Source organism: Pelophylax lessonae, assembly GCF_965119305.1.
Source record: "Pelophylax lessonae genome assembly, chromosome: 7".
Classification (NCBI taxonomy): domain Eukaryota; kingdom Metazoa; phylum Chordata; class Amphibia; order Anura; family Ranidae; genus Pelophylax; species Pelophylax lessonae.
Window position 1 is genome coordinate 273,452,287 of NC_138774.1, and position 19,721 is coordinate 273,472,007.

General features: G+C 43.9%; 1 protein-coding gene across 1 annotated transcript in view; it reads left to right on the top strand.

Moving 5' to 3' along the window:
• MIGA2 (mitoguardin 2) overlaps positions 1-19,721 on the top strand; it is a 66,539-nt gene that overhangs the window by 19,748 nt on the left and 27,070 nt on the right. The window contains exons 4-5 of the mRNA XM_082263111.1: positions 16,744-16,853; positions 18,526-18,643. Of these exons, the coding sequence (XP_082119237.1) occupies positions 16,744-16,853; positions 18,526-18,643 (228 nt within the window). The remainder of the gene's footprint in view (positions 1-16,743; positions 16,854-18,525; positions 18,644-19,721) is intronic.

Genomic DNA, 19,721 nt, shown 5'->3' on the forward strand with positions numbered 1-19,721 from the left:
AATTGGGTGTGCAAAATTATTCAGCCCCTTTACTTTCAGTGCAGCAAACTCTCTCCAGAAGTTCAGTGAGGATCTCTGAATGATCCAATGTTGACCTAAATGACTAATGATGATAAATAGAATCCACCTGTGTGTAATCAAGTCTCCGTATAAATGCACCTGCACTGTGATAGTCTCAGAGGTCCGTTTAAAGCGCAGAGAGCATCATGAAGAACAAGGAACACACCAGGCAGGTCCGAGATACTGTTGTGGAGAAGTTTAAAGCCTAATTTGGATACAAAAAGATTTCCCAAGCTTTAAACATCCCAAGGAGCACTGTGCAAGTGATAATATTGAAATGGAAGGAGTATCAGACCACTGCAAATCTACGAAGACCTGGCCGTCCCTCTAAACTTTCAGCTCATACAAGGAGAAGACCGATCAGAGATGCAGCCAAGAGGCCCATGATCACTCTGGGTGAACTGCAGAGATCTACAGCTGAGGTGGGAGACTCTGTCCATAGGACAACAATCAGTCGTATACTGCACAAATCTGGCCTTTATGGAAGAGTGGCAAGAAGAAAACCATTTCTTAAAGATATCCATAAAAAGTGTTGTTTAAAGTTTGCCACAAGCCACCTGGGAGACACCAAACATGTGGAAGAAGGTGCTCTGGTCAGATGAAACCAAAATCTAACTTTTTGGCAACAATGCAAAAAGTTATGTTTGGCGTAAAAGCAACACAGCTCATCACCCTGAACACACCATCCCCACTGTCAAACATGGCGGTGGCAGCATCATGGTTTGGGCCTGCTTTTCTTCAGCAGGGACAGGGAAGATGGTTAAAATTGATGGGAAGATGGATGGAGCCAAATACAGGACCATTCTGGAAGAAAACCTGATGGAGTCTGCAAAAGACCTGAGACTGGGACGGAGATTTGTCTTCCAACAAGACAATGATCCAAAACATAAAGCAAAATCTACAATGGAATGGTTCACAAATAAACATATCCAGGTGTTAGAATGGCCAAGTCAAAGTCCAGACCTGAATCCAAATCGAGAATCTGTGGAAAGAACTGAAAACTGCTGTTCACAAACGCTCTCCATCCAACCTCACTGAGCTCGAGCTGTTTTGCAAGGAGGAATGGGCAAAAATTTCAGTCTCTCGACTGATAGAGACATACCCCAAGCGACTTACAGATGTAATCACAGCAAAAGGTGGCGCTACAAAATATTAACTTAAGGGGGCTGAATAATTTTGCACGCCCAATTTTTCAGTTTTTTATTTGTTAAAAAAGTTTGAAATATCCAATAAATTTCATTCCACTTCATGATTGTGTCCCACTTGTTGTTGATTCTTTACAAAAAATTACAGTTTTATATCTTTATGTTTGAAGCCTGAAATGTGGCAAAAGGTCGAAAAGTTCAAGGGGGCCAAATACTTTCGCAAGGCACTGTACTTCCTGGTTTCTTGACTAGGCAAATGATGCAATACATCCCAGCAGGTGAGAAGGAGGGGTTTTCTCAGTTAAGCACACTCTCCTCCATGCATGCTTGAGCTAAGGGCAGATGGATTCCGGGAAGTAAATGCTACATGAATCATTTACCCCTATTTAGGATGATGGCCACTGCCAGAAATGCTAGAGGGGTATTTTTCAAATTGATTCCTCAACAAAATAAAGCATTTAGAAATGGATCGGTGGGTTTGTTTTCTTTGAGTATTAGAGATGAATTAAATAGTGTTTGTGGTGCTGAGATGCAGTGAAGATCTGCTTTATGTTACAGATTAGACCTATTTTACATGTACCAGCAGTGAGTAATCAGCTTTTTGTAATTATGTTTGAACACAGGGTCACTTTAGCAATACACAAACCGGGACCATAATACTTCATTCCAAATGCTTTTTGTAGAAACTGAAATTCTCTGAAAAGCATGAAAATGAAAACCTCTCATCTAACAACAAAGATATTGATTAGATTGTCTGTGTGTGCAAGCAGTCTCCTTCCAACACCATTTTCCACCTCTGGAGACCTTCTAGTCATCTGATCCTGAGCTCAGTCCAAAGTCGGGCTCACTCTTGTGCTGGAGCTTGGCCAGGATCCTAAATGGCAAACCACTGGGAAAACTGAAATCTACAGCGTAAGCCAACACCATCAGTGGTCCTGACAGCAGTTACTGTTCTAACACTTACAGAAACATGTCTTAAAGTAGTTTTAAAGGCAGACGGTTCTTTACACTGAAGCAGGGATCCTCAAACTATGGCCCTCCAGGTGTTGTGGAACTACACATTCCATGAGGCATTGTAAAACTCTGACATTCACAGACATGACTAGGCATGATGGGAATTGTAGTCCCTGAACAACTGGAGGGCCATAGTTTGAAGACCCCTGCGCGTTAAAGTATTTAATGCATTAAAGTGATACTAAACACACACTGTTTAAAGAGGAGCTTCAGGTTCCTTCAGAAAAAATTAAGTGAGCAGCTACAAATGCTGTAGCTGCTGAGTTTTAAAATTAGGACTAGGGATCGACCGATTATCGGCAAAGCCGATATAACGAGGGCCGATATGCACTTTCCCCGGTATATCACAATCGGCCCCAGAGGTTACCGATATTTCGGGAAAGTTTTTGTACCGGAGTGATGCCTGCAGCTAGAGGTATCATCCCGGTACCGGCGTCCATAGCCAAGGGTAGGGTGTCTTGTAATGACAACCGATGTGGCTGAGAAGCCACTTGGCTGTCATTACAAGGAGCGGGAGGGGCAACCATCCTGCACGGCCGCTGAAGACCCGATCAAAGCCGCATTCGGCTCTGATCGGGTCTCCATGCAAAAACCCGGAAGTGATGTCATGACATCACTTCCGGGTACTCGGCACCAGATTAAAAAAAATTACAGCATTTAAAACAGCCAAACTTGGCGTTTTGAATGCTTTTAAGTGCAGAGGAGGGGTTTGGGGTCTTTTAGACCCCCAGGTCCCTCCACAAGAGTACCTGCCAAGAAAAAAACAAAAAATGTTTTTAAATGTATGAAAATATCGGCCGATACCGATATGCATTGGCCAAAATATCGGTATCGGCAACGAAAAAACGATATCGGTCCATCACTAATTAGGACACTTACTTGTCTTGGAATCCCAGCAGTGTCTTCACCCCAGCCGATTTTCCAATCAGCTCTCGGGTGCTGCCACCACCATTTCTTGTAAGGGAAACTGGCAGTGAAGCCTTGCGGGGGGGGGCTTGAACTACCAGGTGACCTCGCTGCGAGAACTTCTGCTCAGATTGCCTAGGAGATCCGAGTGGAAGTGGGAGCGGGGTACCTGTTAAAACCAGCCAAAAAAAAAAAAGCCAAATGTGGCAGCGGAGGGGGGAGGGAGCAAACAAGCGGAGCTTCCCTTTTTGGGTGAAGCTCCACTTTAATCTACATTGTTCCTTTTGTTTCTCTATGTGGATGATGTCGCTTATTATTTTATTAAAAAACATCCAATTCCTTTTTTCTTAATCCAAATACGGCTATCACATAACCCAGTCCTTTCCAACCTGTCTGCAGGAAATGTAAGCAGGATGAGCTTCTAGTCCTCCCCTGCTGGTCACATGTTAAAAAAAAATACATAAAAAACAGTCTTTGGAATACAGAGTAAAATTCAATAAATAATCTCAAACTGTTTTAAATCATCATACAAATACAGATTTGAAATCCAAATCTTTATTCTTTTTTGGCAATAACATGGTGTGGGCAGATTTATGCCAGTCACAAGCTGTGTCACGCCCCTCCAGTCTGTGTCTTAGAATAAGAGGGAGGTGAAGCCTCCATTATTCTGCATGCAGGAGGAGGGAGGGAGGGAGTGGGCTGTCCTTTACCACTGCATATACGCCCACATGTGACTTTATAGTCACATGGGCTGCTCAGATGTGATCGGGAAGAAATGCTCAGCATATTAACTCACAAAAAACTGAGCATGTGCAGAGTTGCCACCACAGCTGCAAAATCTGTAGCTAAATTGGGGAGATGAACAGAAGGTGCAGATAAAGAGCAGCAGGATCAACCAGGTTTTTTGCAGAATACAGAAAACAAATCTCGAGGTGACTGAGTATGAACAGCATGTAATCCACCATTTATTGATGGTTTTTTATGATGTGGATTTAGTGACTCTTTAACCACTTCCATACCGCGTCATGTTAAATGACGTCGGCAAAGTGGTTGTCTAGATCCGGGCCGCCGTCATATGACGTCGGCCCGTTCTAGCCTCCAGTGCGCGCTCCCGGCGGCGCGCAGCGGCGCGATCAGGGATGAGGCTCGTCCCTCGGACATAGCCCATCCCTGATCGAGGTAAACAGCCAATAGAAATTGGCTGTTTACCACGTGATCGGCTGTGTCAATCACAGCCGATCACATGAGCGGCTCAAGCACGAGCCGCTCGTTCTCTCTGCAATGCGCGCCCCCGGAGGCGCGCAGAGCAGCGATCGGGGACGAGGCTCGTCCCTTGGACAGAGCCAATCCCCGATCTTGGTAAAGAGCCAATGAAATTGGCTCTTTACCACGTGACCGGCTGTGTCCAATCACAGCCGGTCACAAATGTCAACAAAGATGAGGGTAACGCACTGTTACCAGGCTCTTCTCCTCACACACCGATCCAGTGTGAGGAGATCAGCTAACAGTGAGTTACCAGTGAGAGTACTGTACCATTACTGTGCCCTGATTGCCCCCATCAAATAAAGAGGACCTGTCACCTGCCCATCTGAGTACCTGTCACCTGCCCATCTGAGTACCTGTCACCTGCCCATCTGAGTACCTGTCAACTGCCCATCAGCGTACCCGAGTACCTTTTCCCTGCCCATCAGGGTACCCGAGTACCTGTCACCTACCCATCAGGGTACCCGAGTACCTGTCACCTACCCATCAGCATACCCGAGTACCTTCCACCTACCCATCAGAGTACCCGAGTACCTTCCAACTGCTCATCAGAGTACCCGAGTACCTTCCAACTGCTCATCAGAGTACCTGACGCCTGAAGTACCTGATTACTTGCCGCCTGCTCATCAGTACCCATCAGTACCTATCAGTACCCATCAGTACTCATCAGTACCTATCAGTATCAGTACTGATCAGTACCCATCAGTAACACCTATCAGAATCAGTACTACTCATCAGTACCCATCAGTACCTATCACCTGCCTGTCACCTGCCCAGCAAAGTACCCGATTACCTGTCACCCTTCATACAGCCACCATGTCACAGTCCAAAAGGGTTTTCTCTGCCGAAGAGGCCTGTGAAATGATATCCATGATGAGTGACGGCAGCGGGGAGCTCTCACCTTCCGACGCTGAAACAATTTCTGAATCCGGTTCAGAATTTGAGCCCTTTGAAGGCTTTACATCCGGCACTGAATCGGAGGAGGAAGAAGTTCGGCCTAAAAGACGCCGCACTGAAAATCAGGCAGACACCAGCAGCGCCAATGGCCAATCGGCAAACGCCAACGGCGCTGGACCCCAGGAGGAAATGCCCAGTACAAGTACTGGGATTTCACACCAGCCCCAAAGAAGAAGAGCCCAAATGCAGCTTCCGGATGCCTTGGCAAACCCATTGTGGCTGCCTTCTAGCTCTGGGTCAGCTACAATCCCCCCCTTCACAGCACAGCCAGGTTTGCAGGTCAACACCGAAAATTTTATTCTGATTGATTTTTTTAATTTATTTTTCCCTTTGGAGTTCCTTCAAAACATCGTGGACCAAACCAATCTTTTTGCCCAACAGTTTATCTTGAACAACCCCACCTCATATCATTCCCGTCCTTTTGAATGGAGACCCCTAACAACGGAAGAGTTCAAAGTGTTTTTGGGCCTTACAATCAATATGGGGGTTACAAAAAAAAATGAGCTGCACTCTTATTGGTCCACCCAACCCATCCACCACATGCCAATTTATTCTTCAGTCATGCCCAGGTCCCGCTATGATGCTATAATGCGCTTCCTGCATTTCAACGATAATTCCCAGTGCCCTCCCCGAGATGATCCCAATTACGATAAACTCTACAAAATTCGCCCCCTAATTGATTACTTTTCTAGACGGTTCCCCGAAGTCTATGTCCCTGACCAAAAGATCGCTGTGGACGAATCACTGGTCCACTTCACAGGCCGGCTGGCATTTAAGCAGTATATTCCCAGCAAGAGGGCTAGGTACGGCTTAAAACTAAACAAGCTCTGCGAAAGTAAAACGGGATATGTGTACGCCTTTCGCGTGTACGAAGGCAGAGACTCTGAGCTCCAGCCCCCTGAGTGCCCAACGTACATGGGAGTAAGTGGGAAGATTGTCTGGGACCTAGCCTTCCCATTGCTGCAAAAGGGGTACCATATTTATATGGACAACTATTACACCAGTTTGCCCCTTTTCCGCCACCTGTACCTGAAGAAAACCCTGGCATGCGGTACAGTAAGAAAAAATCGGAAGGGCTTCCCGCAGAGTCTTATCACCACTCAATTACGAATTGGGGAATCCGCAAGCCTTAGGAACGAGGAGGTAATGGCTTTGAAGTGGAGGGACAGTAAGGACGTTTACCTCATGTCCACCATCCACGATGACAGCTCAGTGGAAATTCGAAGACGACGCGGTTCCGTTCAAAAGCCTGCTTGCATCCACGAGTACAATAAGTACATGGGGGGGGGGGGTGGATTTAAACGATCAAATGCTGCAGCCCTATCTCCCGACACGAAAGACCGTCTTTTGGTACAAAAAGCTTGCAATGTACTTTTTCCATTTGGCCATGTACAATGCCTTTGTCACCTATAAAAAGTCCACAACAAGACCAATCCCCTTCCTCCAGTTTATTGAAGACATTGCCACTGCCCTGATTTACCAGCAAGGATCCCCCCCAGAAATCATTCGTTCGGATTGTGTCAGCAGACTTCATGAGCGCCATTTCCCTTTCCGTATCCCACCATCACAAACCGGAAGAAGACGCCAAAAAAGGTGTCGGGTGTGTGGCAAAAGAGGAATTAGGAAAGACACCAGTTTCCATTGTCCCGATTGTCCCTCCCAACCTGGCCTTTGCATTGGAGAATGCTTCAAAATATATCACACTGCCCTAAACTTTTAGCCCATATTTCACTGCTGAATATTTTCCTGCTGCCTCAACCAACCATATTACTGCCTTCCTTGTGAACCGACCCTGGCCTGTATATCGACTATGTCTCTGCCTGCCGTCTGCATTGTTTATCCGCCATGTTTCTGCCTTTCAAGTGAACTGACCCTGGACTGTTTATCGACAATGCCTCTGCCTGCCGTCTGCATTGTTTATCCGCCATGTTTCTGCCTTTCAAGTGAACTGACCCTGGATTGTTTATGGATTTTGCCTTAGCCTACCGTCTATTTCTGCCTTTTACCTGCACTGACCTCGGCCTGTTACGACCATGTTTTTTGCCTGCCACTTAAACTGATCCTTCGCCCTGCTACTGTAGTAGTGGGATTCAAAATGACACAGGGGTCTCACTTTTGTGAGGGGCTTCAGAATATAGTGTTCTGATATGAGAAAACCAGTTTTTGGATTTCTCTGGGTTTGTAAACTCAGAACAGGGTCTGGAGTCCGGAGGCTTCAAAGCGATTTGGGTGGGAGAAGCCTCTACCCCTGTCCCCATTCTTTCCCGACCGAGGCCCTAAGCTTCATGGTCCTGCCTGCTGCCTGGACCAATACTTTGGCTGTGCTGATCATATCCCTGCCTGCACTGACCCAGGACTTTTTATGGAACATGTGCCTGTTACCTGGACCAATAATTGGGCTGTACTGACCATATCTCTGCCTGCTGCCTGTACTAATTATGGACAGTATTCCTGCCTGCTGCATGGACAATCCTTTTTCTGCTGCTGACCTGCCTGCTACCTGGACCAATGCTTTGGCTGTGCTGACAATATCTGTGCCTGCTGCCTGTACTGACTATGGACACTATTCCTGCCTGCTGCCTGGACAATCCTTTCACTGTCGCTGTCTACGTTCCTGCCTGCTGCCTGAACCACTGCACTGCTAAAACCACAGGTATTTTTTTGTTTATCCTTTGCTCAGCAGAATGTATTTTGTATGTATTATGCTATGTGTTAGGGGCCTTCAACAATGTGATAGGTTGTCAGGAATTTATGTGTGTGATTTATGTCCCTAGCCACTTGCCAACCGGCCAATGTATATATACGTTCTCGGTTTAAACCTAAAAACCGGTGTTATGGCAGCAGATAGCTGCCATAACCCTGGTATTTTTTTAAACGGTGGACAGTTGGCTTTCCGATAAGGGTGGTCCCAGCGGCGGATTCGCCGTGGGATCACCCTTCCGGGATGGCGGAAGAGGTGACCCCCCCCCCTCCCGCCGCGTCCCGGTCCTTTTCCCCGCTTACCGGACCCACCGGCAGCGGGGAAAACGATCCGGTCCCGGATCCTCATGGACAGGATGTTGAGTGAGGGCAAGCTTGCCCTCACTCAACTCTATGGTCTTGGAGGACCGGAGCTACGGCAAATGTTGTTGCCTAGCAACCAGCTTAAAGGTCCCTTTTTTTTTTTTTTTCATTTTATTTTATTTTTTTTTTTTTTTTTTTTTTTTTTTTTCCTATCTTTTAGTGTACTTGTGAGATCTGAGGACTTTTTGACCCCAGATCTTACAAAAAAGAGGTCCTGTCATGCCTATTTCTATTACAAGAAATGTTTACATTCCTTGTAATAGAAATAAAAATGATCAATTTTTTTTTTTTTTTTTTAAACGGTGTAAAAATAAAAAATAATAAATAAAATAAATAGTAAAAAAAAAAAAAAAAAAAAAATTAAAGCACCCTGTCCCCGTTAGCTCGCGCGCAGAAGCGAAAGCATACGGAAACCCCGCCCACATATGTAAACGGTGTTCAAACCACACATGTGAGGTATCGCCGCGATCGTTAGAGCAAGAGCAATAATTTGAGCCCTAGACCTCCTCTGTAACTCAAAGATGGCAACCTGTAGAAATTTTTAAAATGTCGCCTATGGGGATATTTAAGTACCAAAGTTTGTCGCCATTCCGTGAGCGTGCGCAATTTTGAAGCATGACATGTTGGGTATCTATTTACTCGGCATAACATTATCTTTCACATTATGGAAAAAAATTGGGCTATTTTTACTGGTTTCTTATTTTTTAATTAAAAAAAGTGATTTTTTTTAAAAAAAATTGCGTTTGGAAGACCGCTGCGCAAATACGGTGTGATAAAAAATATTGCAATAATCTCTATTTTATTCTCTAGGGTCTCTGCTAAAAAAAAATATATAATGTTTGGGGGTTCTAAGTAGTTTTCTAGTAAAAACAACTGATTTTAGCTTGTAAACACCAAATGTCAAAAATAGGCCTAGGCAAGTGGCTAGGATGCATGATGGGGCTCCTTGGATGTTGGGTCCCTCTATATGGCTAGGCTGTGAAAAAGTCTCACACATGTGGTATCGCCATACTCAGGAGGAGTGGCAGAATGTATTTTGGGGTGTCATTTTTGCTGTATACATGCTATGTGTTAGGAATATTCAATAAATCGACAACTTTGTGTAAAAAAAGAAAGGTTTTAATTTTTTTCCCACATTTTCCAAAAACGTGTGGAAAAAAATGACACGTTCAAAAGACCCATAATGCCTCATAAAATATACGTTGGAGTGTTTGCTTTCCAAAATGGGGTCATTTTGTGGGTGTTTCCATTGTCTTGGTGCTCTAGGGCCTTTAGAAGTGTGATAGGTAGTCCGAAAATGTTGTGTGTAATTTATGCTCCTAGAACGCCTGAAGCTGCTTCTTGAATGTGGAGTCTCTTTATGTGGCCAGGCTGTGTAAAAGTCTCACACATGTGGTATCGCCATACTCAGGAGGAGTAGCAGAATGTATTTTGGGGTGTAATTTTTGCTATTTACATGCTATGTGTTAGAAATATCCTATAAATTGACAACTTTGTGTAAAAAAAAAAGGTTTTAATTTTTTTCCCACATTTTCCAAAAACTTTTGGAAAAAAATGACGCGTTCAAAAGACCCATAATGCCTCATAGAATATACGTTGGAGTGTTTGCTTTCCAAAATGGGGTCATTTTGTGGGTGTTTCCATTGTCTTGGTGCTCTAGGGCCTTCAGAAGTGTGATAGGTAGTCCGAAAATGATGTGTGTAATTTATGCTCCTAGAACGCCTGAAGGTGCTAGTTGAATGTGGAGTCTCTTTATGTGGCCAGGCTGTGTAAAAGTCTCACACATGTGGTATCGCCATACTCAGGAGGAGTAGCAGAATGTATTTTGGGGTGTAATTTTTGCTATTTACATGCTATGTGTTAGAAATATCCTATAAATTGACAACTTTGTGTAAAAAAAAAAAGGTTTTCATTTGTTTCCCACATTTTCCAAAAACTTGTGGAAAAAAATGACATGTTCAAACGACCCATAATGCCTCATAGAATATACGTTGGAGTGTTTTCTTTCCAAAATGGGGTCATTTTGTGGGTGTTTCCATTGTATTGGTGCTCTAGGGCCTGGAAAAGTGTGATAGGTAGTAAGAAAGTTTTATGTGTATTTATGCTCCTAGAACGCCTGAAGGCGCTTCTTGGACGTGGAGTCTCTTTTTGTGGCCAGGCTGTGTAAAAGTCTCACACATGTGGTATCGCCATACTCGGAAGGAGTAGCAGAATGTATTTTTGGGTGTAATTTTTGCTGTGTACATGCTATGTGTTAGAAATAGCTTATAAATTGACACCTTTGTGGGAAAAAAAAGAAAAAAAATTTTTTTTCTTCATTTTCCCAAGAATTGTGGGAAAAAATTACAACTTCAAAAAACCCACCATGCCTCTTACTAAATACCTTGGACTGTCTACTTTACAAAAAGGGGTCATTTGGGTGGTATTTGTACTGTCCTGACATTTCAGGGCCTCAAGAAAGGAGATAGGCAGTCAGTACATCTGGTGTGATCAATTTTCAGTAATTGGTACCATAGCTTCTAGACTCAATAACTTTCACACAGACTAAATAATATACACTAATTTGGGTTCATTTTACCAGAGACATGTAGCAGTATACATTTTGGCCCAAATGTATGAAGAAAAAATTATTTTTTGCAAAATTTTATAATTGAAACTAAAAAAAAGTGTTTTTTTTTCAAAATTTTTGCTCTTTTTTTGCATATATCACGAAAAAAAAAAACCCCAGTTGTGATCAAATACCACCAAAAGAAAGCTCTATTTGTGTGAAAAAAATGATAAAAATTTTGTTTGGTTACAGTGTAGCATGACTGAGCAATTGTCATTCAAAGTGTGAGAGTGCTGAAAGCTGAAAATTGGTCTGGGCAGGAAGGGTGTCAAACTGCTCTGTATGGAAGTGGTTAAGGTAAATCAAAACCATCTGTGTCCAGCTCAACTAATTCCCCCTCCCCTTAGTAATTTTGTAGGATGCTGTAACATTCCTATCCTACTTGTTTTAAGGATGCAAACCAAAAGTGTGCTTTGTTCAGACCAGTACTCCTCTTTGCTCACATCTCGGCTCTCCTTTATATAGCTGGTAAATGATCAGCTCACCTGCCACTTCTTTATACCCCTAGTAAGAGAACAGCCCACATACATTGTGTTTTTTGGTGTGTGTGTTTTGTTTCCCCCCCCCCCCCCCCCCCCAAGTGACAGCTGCTGAGAGTTGAACATAAGTTACATGGTGGAGAATATCCAATGGATTAGAGAGAACCTCTTCCACTTTGTGACAGCACTTAGGCTGCATTCACGTGGGTGTTTAGCCACAAGCCACAATGCAAATCCCGGTGGCAGAGATCTATTGATTCCTTCTCCTGGGTTTCATAGCTGTGAGCAGATAGTGGCATCCAGCTGCAATCACAGCTGGCTATGAGAACAACCGCAAATAGCTGTGGCTGCCGACAGCCTGTCATTGCAGTGTATGGGTTTGACAGATCACAGCTAGTAGATTCTTGTAGCTGGTATTTGCACCCAGTTATAAAATGGGACCTAATCTATAAAGAATTGCTTTGTAAAAGGAAGACATTACCTGCAGGAATCAGTGAGATTATAGCTATCCTCTTTTTTTGGCAAAAAAATGTAAGAATAATATTGTGTAAAGCTATTCATTTCAGGGACAGTTGAGCTCAGTTTAGCTGTACGATGTTGAGTTACATTGAGCTGTCTCAAGATAAGCCATGGTTAGGCCTCATGCACACTGGACTTTATCAAAGTGCCAGTAGAAAGCTGTAGAAAGTTTTTCTGTTTTTTTTGCAGTTGTGTTTTAGGGCTCTTTCACACGGTCCGCCTTCGTAGGCGGATCCGTGTTGCTCAGCGGGGATCGATCCGCGATCCCCGCTGAGCCGGCGGATGACAGCTCCGTCTCCGCTTGCAGAGCGGAGAGGGAGGTGTCTCAGCACCCGCTGCCCTCTATGGGGGATCGGATGAGAGCGGACCGCTTGTCCGCTCTCATCAGATCCGATCCGATTACTGAACGGATGGAAAAATAGGGTTTCCATCCGTCCAGATTTCATGCACAGGATCGGATGCGGATGGCAGCGGGTGTCAGTGGAGGTGTCTCCGCTGACACCCGCTGCCCCATAGAGCTGCATGGAGGATCCGATCAGATCCGCCTAAAAAACTGACAGGCGGATCCGATCAGATCGCCCGTGTGAAAGAGCCCTAACAGTGTTTTTCAGCTGTAGCATTTTTTAGCTTTTTTTTTTTTTTAGCAAAACTATCCTTCCACATGGCTCAAAAACGCGAATTAATGCAGAATAGCCATGTTTTTTAGCGTTTTTCAGCAATTTTGGCTTTTATCAGCGTTGGAGCCTTTTTACAGCTGGAAAAAGCCTCTTAAAACCCACTAGTTCTGGGGGGGTTTTTCCCTGCCAAAAACGTCTGATAACAGCTTATGTGTGCATGGACACAGGATAACATGCCGGGGAGTTTACTGGCTGCAGAAAAAAAAAATCTGACCCCAATAACAGCCACTATAAAAATGTCCAGTGTGGATGAGGCCTTAGGGTCCTTTCACACGAACGATCCGATCTGATCCGTCTGTCAGTTTTTTAGCGGACCTGATCGGATGCTCCATGCATCCCTATGGACCTGCTGACATCCGCATCCAATCCTGTCCGTGAAATCCGGACGGATGGAAACCCTATTTTCCATCCGTCCAGCGGATCGGATGAGAACGGACAGGCGGTCCGTTCTCATCCAATCTCCCCATAGAGAGCAGCGGGGCTCTGACTCCTCCCTCTCTGCACACAGTGCGGAGACGGAGCTGTCATCCGCCTGCTCAGCGGGGATCGGCAGATCAATCCCCGCTGAGCAGAGAACAGAGCTCATCGGAAGGCGGGTGGTGTGAGGAGGACCCTTAAAGTGAGGTCCAGCTTGACATAAGCTGGCCATACATGGGTCGAATTCCAAAATGTTTCTTTTGAAAATCCTAACTAAGATTTTTCGTTTGAATTTCGCAACATTAGTGGGCCGCAACAACGGCCGGTTTTCATGCGGCAATTGAATTTGAGTGATCGGTCACGTTAGAAATAATTTCTAATCCATGATGGGAGAATTGTGTGTAAAGAAATGTGAATGAGCTGTGACCTGGAAAGAAAAGATTCCCGGCCACTAAACTTCTTTTCTGTAGCAACATACAGGCGGTCCCCGGGTTACAAACCTCTGACTTACAAACGGAGGGAGACAATAGAAAGTGAGGAGAAATCTACACCTAGGAAGGGAAATTCACTCCTGTAAAGCCTCGTACACATGCATCGATAGTTGGCCGTGAATTTTCGGCCAACGTCTGATCGGCCGATTATCGGCTTGTTAGTATGATGCTTTCGACAACTGACTCCGACTTTTCGGCCGAAAAAAATCTGGTGTGCATGCTATAAAATTTTTGTTGGCCGTCAACAGAACGGCCGATTTTCCGTCAGTCAGTACAGATTTCGGCAGACAAAAAAAAATCTGATGAGCAAGACTGGGCATGCTCAGAGAAGAAAAAACACACGGAAAGTAAACCATCACATGACATCACTTCTGAAGTTGATTTTTGTTGGCCGAGAAAACTTATGTGCAGTCTAGAGCACATTCCAACCAACACAACACTGGACAAAAGACGGCCGATCGGTCGGCCGATAATCGTTGCGTGTGTACGAGGCATAAGAGTTCCTCACCTGAAGCTTTATCATTAATCCTTGTTTCCACAACAATCCAAAATTTTCAAAATCCAGTTGTTATAGGGACAGAAAGTGAGGTGAAATCTTCTGAACAGGGGTAGAGACAGCAAAATAAATGTTACAGGGATGTTAACCCTTCCCTATGCTATCCAAAAAAACATAAAAATTATTATTTTTGCTGGAGTTACACTTAAAAAATGGACTTACAAACAAATTCGACTTAAGAACAAACCTAGAGTCCCTATCTTGTTTGTAACCCGGGGACCGCCTGTAATTGAAGTAAAGTGATTGAGCTGTGACCTGGAAAGAAAAGATTCCCGGCCACTTAACTTTTTTTCTGTAGCAACAGTAGAAATTAAAAGCTTGGTTGGTCGAATTTCAGAGTCAATGGTGGCATCATCAAAAAACGAAATCATACTAAATTTCTGATCTTTGAAAGAATATTTGTTCGGCATTCCACAATGGATACATCTTTGCCTACTCACGGCCCGGCAGACCATGTTAAGCCTGGACTTCCTCCTCTGCCCCCACAATCACAGCTATTAAAAAGAAACTTCTATACCTTGAAAAGCTGGACACCAGTACTCAAAAATTTGGATCAGTCAAGTGTTTTACAGGGTGGAGACGATTTATAGAGATAACTCTCACACCTTCTGAAATCACTCTGCTTATGCAGCCCTTAAAATTCACAGACCAGTACCTCAAGACTCCCCCAAATAATTCTTTAGGTATGCATGCTATTCCTGCTGATGATTAGATGTTGGGTCTCCCTCTATCCCAGTAAGAGCACGCCCTATTACTCAGTTATATTATGCTCTTTATGCTTCTTGAATTCAGGACATCCTCCATCTATCATAGGCTTGACATGTTTCTTCTATTATTACTTATACTGCTGCTTTCATCCACGCTTCTATACATACAAAGGATTACACCACGCCCAGCTTGGAATAGATTCAACACTATAAAAGGAACAGAAGCTTCCCCTTTACTATTTTTTAAGAGCTTTCTTAATAGGTTTGTTTCTATATTACCGATGTTTTTGTGATATAATTGATCTGCAATACTCTAGTACACATGTGTCAAACAAAACTCCTCCGCCAGATCCTGCGCTTCTCTGTGCAGCTGCCGAGAGACTTGTCTGCCCCCCCCCGTCTCAGCAGTCAGCAGCTGAAAGGACAAAACTCCTCCTACAAATTTTGCGCCGCTCTTTGGAGCAGAGGTACCCCTCTCTGCCTCCCCTGATCTCAGCATTCAGCAGACTCTGGCAGCTGACTCCTGCCCTCCTCTAGTCCCTGCACTTTATGCTTCCCAGCTCCTTCCTGGAAGACGGGGGTGCACTGTGCTATATAGGGGAGAGTGGGGGGGGGGGCCTTGACTTCTGATGTAAGGGGGGGGGGGGGGCTCTGGACATTACAGATACAACCGGCCCTTTGAGGGCAACCATAATTCTGATGCGGCCCACAATGAAATTGAGTTTGACACCCCTGCTCTAGTACACCGTGTTTTTTTTTTTTTTTGTCTGTCAACTCCTGACCGTTGCCTGTGTTCGGCTACTACCTGTATGTCTTTCTTTTCTCTGTATGTTTCTTTTTGAGAAAATGTAATAAACCCTATTTAAGAAAAAAAAAATGAATGGCACCACAACACACTAAAGCTGGATACACACTATACAATTTTCTTTAAATTTTTTCCTTTAGATTTACCAAAACCATATAATAGGAGGTCACACCTAAACACTTTCAATTTGTATGCAATCAGGCCGGCCCCTGCACTACAAAGTTGAAGGTAAATCTAAAGGAAATCTACCAACAAAAAGTTATATAGTGTGTATCCAGCTTTACACAGTGCACCGACAGGCATTGCAGTAATTTGTGCATTACGTCAACACGATAGTGTGAATGAGCCCTAAGTCTGACCCTTCTGTGCCCAGAAATATTATTATTTTTTTGTTTTCTTTGAGTAAAAAAAAAGCGCGTTTGATACATTGTCTATTTAGCTGATCATATTCACGTGTATATCTAAAAAGGTATTAGAGCCCATTCAGACTAGCGCGACACGACTTTGGGGGGCGACCCGTGAAGTCGCGTGCACCGCGACTTCGGCGCGACTTGCAGAGACTTCACATAATGGAAGTCAATGCAAGTCACTCCCAGGTCGCCCCAAAGTAGTACAGGACCCTTTTTCTAAGTCGGAGCGACTTGTGTCGCTCCTATTAGACGGGTCCTGTATTACTGAATGGAGTGCGACCGACCGCGACTTGTCAGGCTGACAGGTCGCGCTAGTCTGAATGGGCTCTTAAAATTACAGTTATTCCCTTTGGCATGAGAAATTCCGTGAACACAAGTCAGACCATTACATTGTTTACCTCGTGGCCTAAATTTACAGTGGGCATTTCTCTCAAACTGGATTATTTGCAAGGCATGAGACTTGATGCACAATCCACAGGTAATGCTTTTTAGATTGGACAGACCAACTTCTACCTAATAAAGGACATTTCTGATTATCATTGTAGAAGGTATTTACTTGCTGTGATTTGATTGAAATAATGCTTAACAGTATATTAGCTGTAAAATTCTGAGGGTCTTTCCTTTACAGCCCTTATATCTCTTGCTGTCTATTCTCCGACCTTTCAGGATACTCCCGAAGAGTGCCGAGTCCAAGCAGCAAAAGTAATGACACTCTCAGTGGTATTTCCTCTATAGATCCAAGCAAGCACTCAAGTTCCACTCATAGCCTGGGATCGGTAAGTCCTGTTGATGTATTCTAGCAGGATATATATATATATATTTATTCCCATTTTCATGTTGGCCTAGATCAGTGATGGCGAACCTTAGCGCCAGATGTTTTGGAACTACATTTCCCATGATGCTCATGCACTCTGCAGTGTAGTTGAGCATCATGGGAAATGTAGTTCCAAAACATCTGGGGTGCCAAGGTTCCCCATCACTGGCCTAGGTTTATGTATCTTAAAAAAAATATTTTAGGCCTGAAGATTATATGGCCTCTGGCACATAATACTCCAGTTTGAGCATCTACTTTTTCAGCCATTTTTTTTTAATGTATTTACGCGCATTTTCACGTATATGCGTTCGCGCAAAGACTTATTCTCGCGTTTTTGTTCTGCACAATATGTAAATGGGCATTTGCGCACATTTGCGTACTTGAGACGTAATTGCTGATCAAAAAAAGCAGATTTTTCTTCTTTTTTTTTTTTTACTGAAGAATGCACGGCGCTTGTTTACACACCCGTGTGCATATGGACATTACAATGAATGGGCTGTATTTTAGCTCCGTAAAAAAAAAAAAAAAAAAAGCTATACTGAGCTTTTTCAAGCTGCAGTGTGCAAGAGGCCTAAAAAACCTGAAAAACATTATATATTTTTTGAAAGCAGGCACCCTAGAGAGTAAAATAGCTGAATTTTTTTTATGTCACAAGCTATTGGTGTAACGGTTTAGGAAACACAGAATTACAGTAAAAGATGCACTAAATTTTATGTCCCACAAACAGAATTACCCATTTTTTTGTTAACGTATAAAAGATGAGGTTGTTCCATTTCCATGAGGTTCCATTACCACCCTCCTAAAACCCCCTACATGTCCGCTGACATCCAATCCGATCCTGTCCGTCAAATCCGGACGGATGGAAACCCTATTTTCCATCCGTCTGGCAGATCCGATTGGATGAGAATGGACAGGCGGTCCGTTCTCATCCGGATTCCCCATAAAGGACAGCGGGGATCTGACACCTTCGTCTCCGCACACAGAGCAGAGACAGAGTTGCCATCCGCCTGCTTAGTGGGGGATCGGCGGATCGATCCCCCTCTGAGCAGAAAACGGAACGTACAGGTGTGAAAGGGGCCCAACTAGCCTTAAAGTTGGTGGCAGGGTCTCTTTATGATGATTAATCAGAGTTTTACCCTTTGTAATTCTGTCTTCTGCTCCAGGGACAGGGATAGTTTTAAGGTGAACTCCAAGCAGATATAAAACTAAACAAAAAAAACATTTTTTACTTACAACAGTGTTAGTGCCTAAATTTATCTTGATATAAGCCTCCTGTTTTCCCCTAGATACAACAGTTACAACAGAACTCGCGCTGGGAGAGGGAGGGGCAGTACCTGGGGCCAGTCATGTGCTGCAGTGCATGTGATAACAAGGATCTATCTAACAGGAGGTGAAAGCAGAGGTAATAACTTATCATTGCTCTGCTGTTCATTCACTGTCCAGGTTGGGGCAGGGAGATGACCAGGCTCTTTTCAGAACTGGCTGTTTTGGTTGTCAGAGCTGTGTAATTCTCAGGACTGGTTGGACAGGGATAAAAATCCTTTGGCAGGTAAAATTGTTCTGAAAAATATATTTCATCTGTGTATTTTGTTTCTTTTTCTTATTTGTATTTTTTTTCTTGTTTTCTCTGGTAGGTAGTAGCAGTCAACTCCTCCAGTGCAAATGCGCCATCCCTGGAACCATGGGAGTCCCGAGAGATGGATGAACATTTACCCGTGGATGACTCTAATGCAGAAAACCTGTATGCTCAAGGTATTTTTTTTTTTTTTTTTGTCTGCTGTGTTTTTGGGGTATTTAAAATGACTCCCATATTTTAATATGCCTTGAAGGTTGATCTCAAAATGTATCTTCTTCTTGCAATACAATCTTGTTAACCAGTTCTGTTGAACCTAATGGGACGATGGACTGGCTCGCCTCTCCCCCCTGGCACAGGTTGTTCCCGGACGGGGTGCCTTGGTCGAGGCGGTTCGCCGGGTCTACTCCCGATACCATGGTTCTATTCCCGGTTCTAATTTCATGCATTTCATAGTACTTCTACATCAATAATGCGCACTGTGTAAATTTGCCTTCTCATTTTAGGACTTCCCTTTATCCTCTCATTGTTTGATGATGTCCTTTTGATCTTCATTGTTGAAATGAAAAAGGTGCGCGAACCAACGTGATTAAGTGTAGAAGCAGCACTGTGATAAATAGGAAGTAAATGGGAATATAACATATAAGAAATAAGTTATAAAAGTGCTCTACTAGGTGTACAAATTAACAAAGGTGTAACATCCGATGTGACAATAAACATAAATGAAATGACAAATGCAAAACTGTGCATAAAATTATTATGATGCGAGAGCCTCTTTCATCTGAAAAAGGTGACCATAGCCCAAAATGATGCGTGAACAAAGTCCAACCGCTGAAATTACACTAATGTGTATAAACCGGCTGGATTGGCCTCTTACCAAATGGCAATCCTGAAAACGTGATGTTAAAACAAAAGTGCAATAGTGATGGTGACACCCGGTGATGTGAGTGGACTCTTACCACAGGTGAGGGAGAAATGAGCATATGCTGTGGTGCCAAGGAATCCAATGTTTGGATCAGCCAGAGATGGTGAGATGTCCAGTGGGATGGATGGACCAGAGCCACTTCTTAACTGCACGGGTCCGGAAACTTCCAGAAGTGAAAGTTCTAACAGGAAAAACCACCAGAGAAAGAAGGAAGGGACTGATAGTGCGTTACCCACAATTTATTGAATCATAAAAAAAGGTGAACACTTAGGCCCCGTTCACACAGGGGTGATCCGACTTGGGGGGGCGACCTCCGAGGTCGCGGTGCGAGC